General features: G+C 38.4%; 1 protein-coding gene across 1 annotated transcript in view; it reads right to left on the bottom strand.

Moving 5' to 3' along the window:
- Positions 1-14,756, bottom strand: part of rapgef4a (Rap guanine nucleotide exchange factor 4a) — a 322,559-nt gene that overhangs the window by 36,194 nt on the left and 271,609 nt on the right. Inside the window, exons 14-16 of the mRNA XM_039755097.1 lie at positions 6,532-6,647; positions 820-905; positions 618-696 (exon numbers count right to left, since the gene is read on the bottom strand). Coding sequence (XP_039611031.1) covers positions 618-696; positions 820-905; positions 6,532-6,647 — 281 coding nt within the window. The remainder of the gene's footprint in view (positions 1-617; positions 697-819; positions 906-6,531; positions 6,648-14,756) is intronic.

Raw genomic sequence — 14,756 nt, 5'->3', positions numbered from 1 at the left:
ACGGTTCCATCCTCCATATGCCAGGTGGCAGTGGTCCTCATATGGCAACCCAGTTAGGACACCCACATGCAGCTCTGTCAGTGTACCCGAGTCTCATTTTCAGAGGAGGACCTCCATACTTTAGTAATGGCCTGGAAATGGTTACAATGGTATTGTGGTTACAATGGACAGACAGACAGATACAGCTACCACAGTAGGTGCTTTTTTCATTATATTTGAATTCAATTAAAAAAGTATATACAACAGAGTAGACATGGGCACCATGTCTGTAAAGTACCAGGGGACAAAGTTTGCTGTTAAGGGTGTAACATACATGTAATACAGCAGGGTTGGTTTCAGTACATAACTTATAGAATCACTGCCCATGCTTATGTATACGGTGTGAAAACATCCCCACAAAGCTACCGCAAAGTGTCCTTTGTGCCCTGTTTCCAGGTGTGGGAGTGCCTGGCACACGTGTTTTAAAATAACACAAAGAAAAAGTAGCAGATCTCACTGGATTATTAGGGAGACTGTTAGAATGCAATTAGAAAATGATAGCTTTGGCACATCATTTGGAATAGTGTCTGACAAAGTAATTTGGAGAAGGAGAAACCAGAAAAATCACAAAAGGATATTGAGACATGAGCAGAGGGCAGAGCTGATGGTTGGGCATGAAAACACAGTGCATCAGAATGAAGTCTTCAAGTGCAGAATCTGTAAATAGGAGAGTAACGGAGAAAGAGTGAGGGATTATTGATTGGACATTATAGATGATAGTAAATTGCTAGGACTACACTAATCTTACTCATATTGCTTTATTCTCTTACTACCTCCTACCTGGGTCTGCGTATGTTGAGTCAAGGCGCATTGTTTCTAGGAAGTGCTCTAATATCTTCTCTGGTGTTCCAGACATCACCATGTACCTGAAAAAGGCAAAAACTGACCTGTTAAACATCCTTTTTTTTTAACACTGGCCACCTTGATGGAGCTTCTGGTGACAAAAATCAAGCTACAGTAGCCATTTTACTACCAGAGATATATATAGTCATAGGGTTTTCTCTGAAAATGAGAATGTCAGAACAGTAGCCATTAAAGTGTACAACAATAGAAACAATTGTGCTGTTCCTGAAGATTACACAGATGGAGCATACAATGCAAAGGAGCTATATAACATCACAAGGATGCAGACTCTGAGCAACACATTTAACCTGTCAGGTTTCCAAAAGTAGAAGCAGTATGGAATCGACCGGGTCATACCTGTAAAGTTCTTTGGATTAACACCCTTTGCTGCAGTTTGCATGCCATCGTTTGAATCACTTTACCTACCAGTGCTTACAGTGAGAAACACAGAAACAGTTCTGTTATAACTCTAAAGCTTTTTGGGAAAGACATTAGTTTAGAAAAGGTGCTAACTCATGGAAGCTGCTGGAATAATCCCCAGAACTGGCTAAATGTGTAACCTTGAGCAACAGAGTTAATGTAGAAGGGTTCCAACTGTAAAAGCAGTAGGGAAGTAACTGGACCATTTTTATAATGTGCCAGGCGATAGTGTTCACTGTGGATGCATGTTACTTTAAATTACAGAGCTGCTGGAATAAGCCATTGTTTCAGTGTGTGATTCTGATGGGATCACTCTACCTGCTAGAGGTTACATTGCAGAAGCAGAGAAACAGCCATGTTAGGCTCAGCAGATTGAAGTCCACTATTATAAAGATATCACACATGTAATAGGCAGCACAGTGGTTAGCACTGCTAGCCTCATAGATCCGTGTTCTGAGGTCCAATTCTGTGCCCAGTTGGTGGATGTGTTGGCCCTGGAACCTGACAAGTAAAGTTTCTCCAAAATCCTGCCAACTGAGGTTTTTATTATTCTGTCCACCCTGACTGTCTGACTATAATTTAATTAATTATGTTGGGTATTATGATTCTCTATGGTTCAAGTATTCTTTAGTTTTTACTTATTTTGTAACTCTGTTTAGCCATCATTATTGTAAAGCACTTTGACCTGCTTTCATGTGTTATATTGTGCTAGAGAATGAATGATGGTGTTGTCATTGTATGCGGTTTTCTCCAGGTATTCCAGTAACCCTTTCACATCTCCAAAAATGTGTCAACTGGGTTGACAGGAGATTCTAAATTGGCACTGTGTGAGTATTTGTATGAGTGGCCATTGTATTGATCTGGGTTTCTGCCCATGTTAGTTACTTTTTTGCGCCTGATCCTTCCAGGAAAGGCAGAATGGTCAGGCTTGTTCAAGCTAACAGAAAGACGTCAAATATACACTGTTACACATGGTGGTGTACGGAGGGGCATCTCTGAATCCACAATGAGGTAGGCTTTGACCTTGAGTTGCAATTTTGTTGTGTAAGAATATGAGGATAAGACTATAATGAGCAAATGGTAACCAAAGTAGGAGAAATGAAGATGTAAAAAGTCACATGGTTTGATGAGTCTCCTTTTTGGTATTAATTTGGTGTAAACAACAAGGTCTCATGAATCCATCCCAACTTGTGCCAAAGGGGCTGCTGGTGGTAGTAGAATGGAGTGTGAATATTTTCTTGGGGCATATTAGGCCTTTTAATACCAACTGAGAATACTGTTGATAACAATTTGCAAAAACTGCGTAATTTCATGCTGGTTTCAAAAACATGACAATGACTTCAGTTTACACCAATGGTCTCAATCCGATCTTTGGTAGGTGTGGTATTGGCAAGTTTGCAGCACAAAATGATGGCTGAAAATTCAGTGTGATGCCATCAAGTCAGCATGGACCAAAATCCCTAAGGAATGTTTCTAAAACCTCATTGAATCTATGGCTGGAAGAATTCAAGCTGCCCTATATGTGATGGGTAGACCTGAGTATTAATCACAGAATTGCTGAATTAGTCTGCACTGCCCTGTTATTACCTGTCAGCACTCACATAAAAGATATACAAAAACAATTGTTATTGTTCTGTAAATCAGTGTGCTACCTGTGCCAACCAATTCAGCTTTTAATTGAAAATGCAATTTAGCAACCAGTTATTTCCCAGTTTCTTTGTTTTGGTGTCAGTCCAAAAATTACAAAAACAGTTTTCTAAATTTTAGTTGGTATTTAGCAGACATTAATGTGTGTTACATAGATATAATGTAGTGTTTTTTTATTCTGTGGATTTAAAAGATTTTCATTATCATCGTCATCATCATCCTTGTCTTGGAATCTTTTGATCTTGTCTTATTTTCACAGTTAAAAAGAACTATTGACACCCTTAAACCAGCTCTCAGTCCTCTTGATATTGTACCACCACGCCTCGTAGTGGAAGCCTTTGATGTTTTGGGTCCATCTTTACTAGCCATTATCAATGATTCTATTAATGAAGGTTTTGTGTCCTCTTTTTTTTTTTTTTTTAACATACTGCGGTATGTCCCTGTCTAAAAAAGGCAGAATTAGATCCTGGAGTTTCAGCCAATTTTCGCCCGATTTCCCAATTGCCATTTCTGGCTAAAATATTAGAAATAATTATTTATAATCAATTGGTTGATCACCTTAACTCCAATAATTTATTTGAGATCTACCAATCTGGCTTTAGGCGTTATCATGGTGTTGAGACGGCCCTCCTTAAAGTATTCAATGACATCTCTATTATTATTGACTCAGGTGGCACTGCAGTCCTTGTCCTCCTTGATCTGTCTGCTGCCTTTGACACTATTGACCATGAGGCATTGCTATTGCGGCTTGAACATCTTGTTGGGCTTAAAGGGGCTGCTCTTAACTGGTTCAGGTCATATCTAACTGGTAGATACTTTTCAGTGACTTTAAATTCCTCTTTTTCGTCTACTGCTCCTCTTAAATGTGGTGTTCCTCAGGGATACATTTTGGGTCCTATCTTATTCTCTAGATACCTTCACCCTATTGGAGCTATTTTTAGGAAATTTAACATTTCTTTTCCCTGCTATGCTGATGATACTCAGGTTTATATTCCCGTCTGCAACTCTGCAATGACTCAACTGCACAACTGTCTTTCTGAACTAAGATCCTGGATGGCTAATAATTTTCTTGATCTGAATCAAAATAAAACGGAGGTGCTTATAGTGGGTCCATCAGCTAAAGGCCAAATTGGTCTTGGACTTCTCGGCTCTTTCTCGGTCTTTTGCAAACCTCAAGTCTGCAATCTTGGTGTTATCTTTGACAGTAACCTCTCTTTTGAGAAACAAGTTAATTCTGTAATCAAGAGTTGCTTTTTCCAGCTTCGTCTATTAGGTAAGATCAAGCCTTTTTTATCATCTAGGGATCTTGAGAAAGCTACTCCTACTTGTATCTTCTCTCGCCTTGATTACTGCAACTCGCTGTATTCTGGGATTAGCAAATCTCTGATACGCAGGTTACAGTTGGTCCAGAATGCTGCCACTTGCTTTCTGGTTGGGGCAAGAAAGTCTGATTCTGTTTCTCCAATATTACCTTCCTTACACTGGCTGCCTGTCAGTTTTCGAATTGATTTTAAAATCTTGTTGCTAGTTTTTAAATCTTTACATGGGCTCGCTCCTGCCTATTTATCTGAATTGTGTGTTTTACACCAGCCATCCAGAGTGCTTAGATCTTCTGGTCAGTTGTCTCTTGTTGTCCCTCGTGCAGAGTGTAAAACTAAGGGGGACAGACAGGACTTGTGCTGCTGCTGCTCTTCGCCTGTGCAACTCTTTACCTCGTCACATAAACGAGTCGTCTACAATTGAACTATTCACAATGAGATTAAAGACTCATTTCTATTCATTTGCATTCTGTGACTTTCAGTAATACTGATGGTTTCCTCATTGTGATTATGTAACATTACTAATAAATAATAAATAGAAGTAATGTAACATTACTTTTATTTATTTTATTTATGTTCATTTATTTTATTTCTATTTATGTTATTCATGTTAATTGTATGTTTTTCTTTTATTCTATTATTGTAAAGCACTTTGGCCACTGCATTCTTATGTTGTTTTAAAGGTGCTATATACATAAATAAGACATTGACATTGCCATTATGCAGGTGTTCTGTTTATTTAACGCATTATTTACATCTGGGCGTTAAAGGGGCTGACACTGAAATAACTGAATCCTTCCCGTATGCAGTGTCATTTGCCATGATGTCTACTCAACTCCTTCTTGACTGTCATTATATTAAAATATAATTAAGAATGCAAGGGCCACAGCAAAAGATAAATTCATAGGAAAACAACAATAGACAGTTAAACATTTACAGAGATGAAAAAATATAATCATTTCTAAAATTGTTGTAAATGTTTCTTCTGACACTACTGGGATTTTCTGAATGCAGAACAGCAGAAGAAGAGGAAAAAACATTAATTAAACAATGAGATGAACTAACAATAAAATGACTCACTGATTGTAAAGTGGAACATAAATCTGCTGCCTCAGGTGGCCTTCAGGCCTTAACTTGAGAAACACTGCTGTAAATGACCTTTATTACTGAAAGGTGCCATATACAAAAAAAGTCAACTATGTGACCCAGAGGAAATTCACCAACCGCTACTACAATTATATGCATTTTAGAAATATAAGCTTTCAGTAATTGTTGCACTAGTCAGGAACCTTAGCATGGCATTTCTAACTGAAAGGTGCTATAAAAAATAAACATTGTGCTTACAACATAAATGTGGACACTGCCTGAGTGGGCTGAAGGTGTAGAACAAGTTGACAAGACAGAAGACTGACTGTGTAGAAGTGCCGTGTCCGTCAGCCATCTTTCAACTGTCAGACTCCTCCTTCCGAGGCTGTCATTCATTGCTTTGCATCCCAATTTGGGTGGTTGATAATTTACACATCTAATTTTGTCTTTTTTTCTAGTAGATCAGAATTTGACAGAAACGAAGATCACTAAATATATAACCTTCAGTAAAATGCTAGAAGTGTTTGAGAGATATTATAGGGCACCCTGCTGCTCTTGGCCTCTCCATTCCTGGTGCACTTCACCTTCTTTCACTCATTTCTGATGCAGGTCATGGCACAGACAGTGTGGTTGAAAGAAAGATTTGGGGGCAGACAAGCACACAGAGATTGTTCGCCTTCATTAATGGAGGAACGGTCTGATTCCATTTTACATGCGCATTCCGCAGTGTGGATAAAGCCAGCTGCTTGGGAAGTGAACTGCTACTGTAAATAAAATGATTTTTGTTTGCATCAGAGTCAGGGTTAGTCGGGGTATTAAAGCCCTAAGCTGTGCATAAGTGTGGAAATGATCAAAATGGGGCAAAAAAAAATGTGGTACTATGTGTCTCTTGGCGCTGCACCCCACTCCACCCATATGTCTGCCAGAACAGTCTCCAGTATAATATTTACATTATAAAGTGGTAGCTTTTTTTAACACTAGCACTTTTTGTAATTGTTTATCCTTCTGATGTTGTTAATTATGTTTTTCACTCTTCTTTTTATACTTCACACTGCATATATAATAAACATTAGTTCTCTCTGCAGAGAGAGTCACCGACAGCGTCATGATCTCCATGTTCTCATGCAGCCCACCACCCCACCTCCCACAAAATCCTTATTAAACCAAACGGTCTTACTTGTGCTGGCTCTGCGAACTTCCATGATTCAATATACGACTGCCCGAGGGGATCTTCTCCAACACCAGCACGTCCTGATCATGCTCCTTCAGCCGGACAGTGTTGGCTTCCACATCCTACAAGACAGAACCATGCTCAGCATTTTCTGTCATTCTCCAGGCTCTCGCTCCCGCCCCGATGCCTGGAGAGCCCCCGTAGAGTCAGGCCTGCCTTGGCACGCACCTCCGCAATCAGGACCACCCACACGTTGAATTCTGCGCTTGCTTGATGTGGCTTTGTCACCTGTCAAAGGCAGGTATGGCAGCACAATCCCAGCAAGTCGCAGCAACTGGCGTCACACTAATGAGAGGGCAAGGGTGGGGGGAAAAGACAATTAAAAGTTGGAATGGTGGGATGCACGGCATGCTATATTTACATTAAGAGACAATTCAAATTACACTTCAGGTATGCCAGAATAAAGTTCAGCTTTACAGATATCTGAAAAACCATTTTTAAGACATCTCAAAATCAGATTCTGCATTGTTAATATTGTGACCTGAAATTGATCCTGTGATATCTCAAAATTCGCTCCTGTAGAATGTCCTGTTTTCCATTCCATTCCATTCGATTTTAAGATATCAAAAATGTACCTGAAATCTCTTAAAATACCAAGAAAGTCATTTTGAGATGCCTTGAAATTTGTTTGAATGAAGAATAAGCTATTTTGAGATATCTGGAAATACATTTCCATTATGTGTAACTTAATATTCTGAAACCCTGTTCAGGGTCACAAAGGGCTGATGAATTTCCTGGCAGCCCTGGACACAAGGCAGGAACCAGCCCTGGACTCGGCACCAGTCTGTCACAGATATGTTGATGATACTCTAGATACAGATACAGTGCCTACAAAAAGTATTCACTGCCTTGGAAGGCTTCTTATGTTACTGTTTTATAACATTAAATCCCAATGGATTTAATTTGGCTTTTTTAACAATGATCAAACAGAAAACACTCTTAAATGTCAAATGGACAAAAAGTAGTCTAAATTAATCAATATATAAAAAAATGCAAAGTTAACTGACTGACTCACTTACTCACACTTCAACAAAAACACTCAATTTAGTTAAAAAAATGAAATTTGGAAGGATTGTATATCTTGGGCACCAGGTATTCGCCAAAAAAGGACATTTCGATATATCAATATTTAGGGGTAGACAAAATAAGACAATTGCAAAACTAAATACCCCAAAATCTTAAAAATGCTTTGATTGATTTGGTCAAAAAAGAAAAAAGAAAATTAGAAGACGCATGCTTTTTTATTTGTTGGTAACAATGCTGTAGAGAGTGGGCACCATGTCTTATTTCAGGCTAAGCTCTGAGAAGTGATCTCATAAAGAAATAGGGCATGCCGGCTAATGCAAATGGAAAAGCAGCAGCATTGACCAATAGGGTGGACAGACAAGCGAAGAATGGGATGCGTCCTGGACAGTAAAAAGAGACAGAATAATATATGAACTGATTGTCTAAGAACTAAACCCTTTAATATGACTCCCTTAAATAAGTACTGGTGCATCCAACTGGTTTTAGAAATCACATAATCAGATCACTTGTCATGGGGTATTAGTTATAGACTGTAGTATAAATGCTCCTGTATCTGGAAAGTCCAGTGTCACGGCCTAACCTATACAATGAAGAACACTCCAAGCCACTCCGTGAAAAGGTGATTGAAAAGCACGAGTCGGGGACAGAGACAAGAAAATATCTAAGTCATTGAATGTCCCTTGAATTCCAGTTAAAATAATCATTAAGAAATGAAAAGAAGAAGACTAGTGAGGGAGGCCACCAAGAGACCTCTGAAAATTCTGAAGGAGTTACAAGCTACAATAGGGAGACTGAAGAGACTGTGCAGACAACCACTGTTGCCCAGATGCTTCACCAGTCGCAGCTTTATGAGAGATTGTTAAAATAAAACATACACAACATCTCACTTAGAGTTTGCATTAAAGAACATGGGAGGCTTTGAAGTCAAGTGGAAAATGTACAACTTTTGGCCATCAGACTATTATCAAAAACACAACATCTCCACCGTGAAGCATGATGGTGGCAGCATCAGGCTGTGCAAATGTTTCTCTGCAGCAGGCTGTGGAAGGCTTGTGAGGGTAAAATGAATACAGCAAAATATGGGCAAATCCTGCAGAAAAATGTGATGGAGTCTGCAAGAAGCATGTGCCTTGGGAAAAGATTTTCTTTGCTACAAGAAAACAACCCCAAGCAAAAAGTGAAACATACACATAAGGGCCTTAAAAACAATGACCTGGAGTGTCTGAGTCAGAATTCAAATCTAAATCCAACAAGGAATCTGTTCACTCACAACAACCATGGCACCAGACAGAGTCTGAACAGTTTTGTAAGGAAGAATGGTGAAAAATGGCAAATGCAGATGTGCAAAGCTAACAGAGAAAGACCTGAGCACACAGACTCAAATCCATCATGGCTGCCATCTACTAAATACAGAGTGAAAGAGGTAAATGTGATCAATTATTTTGTGTTTTACATTTGTATTTAATTTACAGAGATCTGTATTATTCTGTTGATCAGTCTCAAAAAAGCCAAACTGAATCTGGTAGGATTCAATGTTGTATAATAAAATGTCAAAACGTCCAAGGGGATGAATACTTTTTATAGGCATTGGACCTGAAAAGGATATTCAGACATCTTGAAATAAAATCCTGACTTTTTTAAGTTTACATACTTTTATAAACTGAAATACATTTTATGATTTTAAAGATTAAAAGCTATCAGGAAATTAATTTAAGACATCTGAAAAATGAAGTTTAGACCTTAAAAACATGAGTTGATATGAAGATTCTGAAATGCATTTTAAATTGTCTTGATTACATTTTGAATTATCTTTAAAAAGTAGACCATTTGAGTCAAATGGTTTTCCAGATATCTTAAAATAATTTTTTGTACAATGGAAAATATCTTAAAATGGCAGGAGCCCTACTGGAAACATAGGAAATTTTATAAAAAGTCATTTTGAGATAACATGTCTTGACTGGCATTTCAGAAATCTCAAATTGCACATCAGATATCTCAAAGTGATTCATTTTTAAGACATCTTCACAATTATTTGAGATATCTGAAATGCATTTTAAGATATCCTCAAGTAAACATATTTTGAGATACCTTAAAATTCAATTTGAATGTTAATTCAACTTGCCATATTTGAAAGGGAGCCAAGCCAAAAGTCATTGGGAGCAGGGTGGCAGAGATCATTGTCCATCCAGACAGTAATATGGCACAGATTCAGGGCATGGTGCCTCTTTATGCACACAACAATAAATCTGTGAAGTCCAAGTTTGGGAACTCACCTGGGGGGCATTTCTGAATGCCCCAACACAGAGAAACAAGATTAGACATTTTACTATGTGCTACAAATGTCTTCTCTGTGAAAGGCATTCAGTAAAGTAAAAAAGTTTGATATACTCAATCCCTGATAATCACTTCAAGTTCTGATTAAATCAGGAACTCTGTGTTCAATAAAATATTACATTTTAATTCTTAGCATACGTCAAACCTTTTATACTCAAATAACTTGGGTTAGGGTGGCATGGTGGTGCATAGTACATGTGTTTCTTGGTTTGAGAGTCCTGACTTTGAATTATTATTGTGACACACTGAATTTTCCCAGGTAAGTCTGCTAGTACCTTTGTTTTCTTCTCTTGCAGCCTCTACCACAATCCACCCATTCCTGCTTTTAGGGCCACAGAACACACCATAAAAACAACAAGCCTTCAGGATCCACACAATATGTTCTCCTAATGTTACAGCTGTCCCTGTGCTCTCCCATTGCTCTCTTTCACCATGCGGATCAGACTCTGTATCCTGGGTTTTTTCAGTCTACGCTCCTTCCCCACAATGCCTACCCACCTCTCCATTTTATTAACCTTACTATGTCATCCCTGGGAACAGGGCTGATATGTACGTTCAGTTTTCTTTGCACACTGCTGGCATCTTACATTATTAAGCTCAAGTTTATGTCTGTAGAATTTTTATGTGTGTTTCTGTCTGAACTAAGGTTTAGGAATGTAAGAATCATACTGTATTTCTGACCTTAGTTTTGTTGCCCTTTTTTTTTGCATGGTGGTGAAGTGGTAGCGCTGCTGCTTCGCAGTAAGGAGACCTGGGTTTGCTTCCCGGATCCTCCCTGCGTGGAGTTTGCAAGTTCTCCCCGTGTCTGCGTCGATTTCCACCCACAGTCCAAAGACATACAGGTTAGGTGCATTGCCAATCCTAAATTGTCCCAAGTCTGTGCTTGGTGTGTGCGTGTGTGTGTGTGTGTGTGTCCTGCAGTGGGCTGGCACCCTGCCCGGGGTTTGTTTCCTGCCTTGCGCCCTGTGTTGGCTGGGATTGGCTCCAGCAGACCCCCGTGACCCTGTGCTAGGATATAGTGGGTTGGTTGATGACTGGCTGACTGGATGTTGTTTCTTGTTACTGTCTTTTTTTGTTTGTTTTATGTGTCATTGTTTTGTCTAATCATTGTCAAATTCCAATTATCATTTTCATGGGATTCAAGATTGGTGACATCACCCATACTTCCACTATAAATATGGTGGTGTGCAGCAGGTTCAGCATCCCTCAATGTATTTTCCTAAACAACTTAAAAATCTTAGCAGTTGGAAACTAAATGGCCCCCGCGTTAGTTTGTGTTTTTGGCTACTACTTATTTCTGATGGTGACTCTCAAGTTCCCTTTGCCCTTAGCGTTCACTTGGCTCTGACTGTCTATCTGGCTTTGACTCTGACTCGTCCCTGATTACATATTTTGGCACCAGTATCATCTTGTGGTTTCTTTTGAGCTCACAATAACCTTGGACAAACCTCTAATGTCAATAATGATGTTCACTTGTATAAAGTACAGTGAAGTCCTTACAGTATTTACATGTCTCACCAACACTGTATACATATATTGTCACTTTACAGCATCATGACCATCAACCTTATCTTGAAACTGGAGGATTCTTAATGTATTAATATTATTCTTTATTTAGCAGATGCATTTATGCAAGGTAACTCACAGAAGCAAACCATCATGGATACTATTTGAGCGCTCACACAAGTTGAAGTTAGTAAGTAATTGAGAAAAAAACACAATTAGTCCATATGCTGCACCCAGCTGCCACCTATGCAGAATTTGCATGTTTTTGTATGTCTGTGTTGGTTTTTCTCTGGTACTCCCTCATCCTAAATACGTACACATTGTGTTAACTGGCAGCTCCAAACTGGCCCAGTGTGACTATGGCTGTGTGTGTGTGTGTGTGTGACAGAGAGCAAATGCCTTCTGTGATGGACTAGCACGCACACTGTCTGTATCTGCTTCCTGCCTTGTGCCCGAAGATGCGTAATAGACTTAGCTTCCCTGTGACCCTGAACTGGATTAGGTGGGTTTCAGAAAGTTAATTAAGTTATAAAAAATGTGCTATATAAAATTATATATCAACTCCTTGCATTTATTCTGTAAGATGCTATATAAAATGTTCTGTGTCTACCCACTGCTCTTTCTAATATGTTTACAACTAAACTTAGTCCAACAAATCTAACAGAAATCATTCTTAAAATGCTGTGAGCTGAATTTTGATCATTTTTCCATATCCAACAGCATTCTGTATATAAGGTGTCTGCAAAGTCCTTGAAAGCCTTAGTGGCAGTAGGTTATTGTTCCGACCCTATTTTTAATGAAAACTCTGTGATTGCCGTTGAAGCACCTATTGCTCAAGCAACATTTTTATGATACATTTTGGTTATTTTGCTTGAAAGATTCCACAACCGTAATTGCTTATTTTAGCCTTAAACAGATACGATTGCTATTTTTAATTGCTCCTTACTAGCAGTAAGACACAAATGAAAAAGGAGCAAGCAATTCTCCATCTAACTTCCACATGTGTGTATTCATCATTGACTATCTGGTTTGATAAAAATAATTGGAAGGAAACTGAAGAGAAAAAAGTGAAGGAATAAGAATTGCTCATCCACTTCAGGCTTCTTAGGAAGGGAAAATCTACAACATAAGAATGACCTGAATAAATAAGATCTGTAAATGGCAAGGACTGATTTTTACTGTAATTAAGCAGTCAGATTAGAACAAATACGAGCACCCACTATGGCCCTCCAGGACCACGTTTGCAGACCCCTGCTCTCTATCATCAAAAATATGACTGAAATCGTTTTCTACAAGTTCTTGAACACAAACATAATATCCTTAAGATTAACATCCTTGCTGCCATGCTTAGCATATTTTGTGATCCAACTGGAATTTCCCCTATCCTATTGCGTCTACTGTATGTGCTGTAATTATCAATGTGATTCACCTATGATTAAAGAAATGGATTGTCATAGTTCAACACTGTTTTCTCTGTCTACCTCTGATCAATTTTAATTACTCTGAACAGTATCTGCATCTAAAGGTTATTCTGTTAACATACTGTACATAATGTGTATATTATATATGTTTTTTTTAAATATACTATTTCATTTTCCTTATGTTTTGTGTAGTTTATGTTGCAACTTTTTTGTATGCCCTAGCATATAGTGCATTTGGATCTTAAGTGGAAGTGCACTTAATGAGAATATATTGATTTGAAAATTGAACTGAATTCCCCTAGTTCAACTAAAATCAATCTATATGACTACAACTGACGGCATACTCAATAATCCCTTGATCTACTTGGAATTACTGTATATCTGCAGGTCCAACTGCAATTATACCTCCCTATACACTGGAAACTATTCATAAGTGAAAGCTTTTTTCTTTTCCAAATACACATCTCCTATCATTCTCAATTATTTGTGGAATTATCTCTGTGGCTCCAACTGAAATTAATTTTCTACATCCTTCTAAAACTGATTCTTTTCATCCAGACTAGGGCATATTTACTGTTCCCTGGAAACAACTAGGATTATCTGTGTCATTGCAAAAGGAGTCATTCTAAAGCAGGGGTGCCATACTTTTTCGGCTTGCGAGCTAATTTTAAAATGGCCAGGTCAAAATGATTTACCTACATTAAAAATTATATATATATATATATATATATATATATATATATATATATATATATATATATATATACTTATATACTGAGTATCAGAGGTGGGTAGTGATGAGTTACATTTACTCCGTTACATTTACTTGAGTAACTTTTTAAAAAAATTGTACTTCTAAGAGTAGTTTTACTGCACCATACTTTTTACTTTTACTTGAGTACATTTGTGAAGAAGAAACGCTACTCTTACTCTGCTACATTGGGCAACACTCGAATTGTCACTTTTTTTCCATTAGATAAAGTCTGACAGACAATTTTCAATCTGCTCTGTGTAGCGGATGCTGTCTTATTGCGCACATGCCTTCCATTTCGTCTCCAGCTCTGACGCGAGGTTTTGGATGTTCCCCAAATCAAGGCGCTGCAGCTTTGAGGACAGATGTTTCATTTTTCGTTTGAAGCATTAGCTGAGCTAATCATATTGACCATATTGGTTTTCTCTTTTCCTTGCAGCTGTAAATTAAGCTCATTCAACATGTTGGTCTGATCGGGGAAAAAAATGCCAAGTCTATCGGCCATTGACCATTATTAAGATGCTTGTATTCTGCATGTTTAATGCCAAGGAGAAACTCCTTTATCTCCAGCCAGGGGTCTTGAAATCTCAGCAGGAATTTCTCCTTAGCCATCTGCCTCAACGAAGGCATCTTTTATCATCTCTCCATCTTGGAAGGACTTCTTATGCTTAATGATTGAGTGACTCACCCAGAATGATGTTTCGGTGTGTCTGCCTTTGCTTTTGAATTTAGCCGAGTGTAAAATGACGGCTGTCCGATTAACTGCGATTTTAGTTCCCTCTCCTTTCTCTTTCTCAGATCGCTTTTCGGAAGGAAGTCAGTTTCGTAGTTTTTATGAACAATTCAAAAGTGCCTTTCCACATTTTCCTTCTTTGGAATAGCAATGATAGATTGACAGATCAGACAAACGCACTTCGATAGTGACATTGTGAGAGAAAAAAATCCTCTTCCAATTCCACATCCAGCCCATAAACAACAATTTCTTTTTTAATCCCTTCTTTAGTCGATATAAATTGGAAGGCTAATTAGATCACGTAGATAGCCAGAGTTTTGCAGTAGCTCACGCGTTTGATTGTGTGTGCAGGATGACCAGTGTGTTAGAAGAAAAGAGACCTCAGACTGGCCGCCCTGTA

The sequence above is a fragment of the Polypterus senegalus genome, chromosome 6 (assembly GCF_016835505.1).
Source record: "Polypterus senegalus isolate Bchr_013 chromosome 6, ASM1683550v1, whole genome shotgun sequence".
Classification (NCBI taxonomy): domain Eukaryota; kingdom Metazoa; phylum Chordata; class Cladistia; order Polypteriformes; family Polypteridae; genus Polypterus; species Polypterus senegalus.
This window is presented reverse-complemented; position numbering and strand designations above follow the sequence as displayed.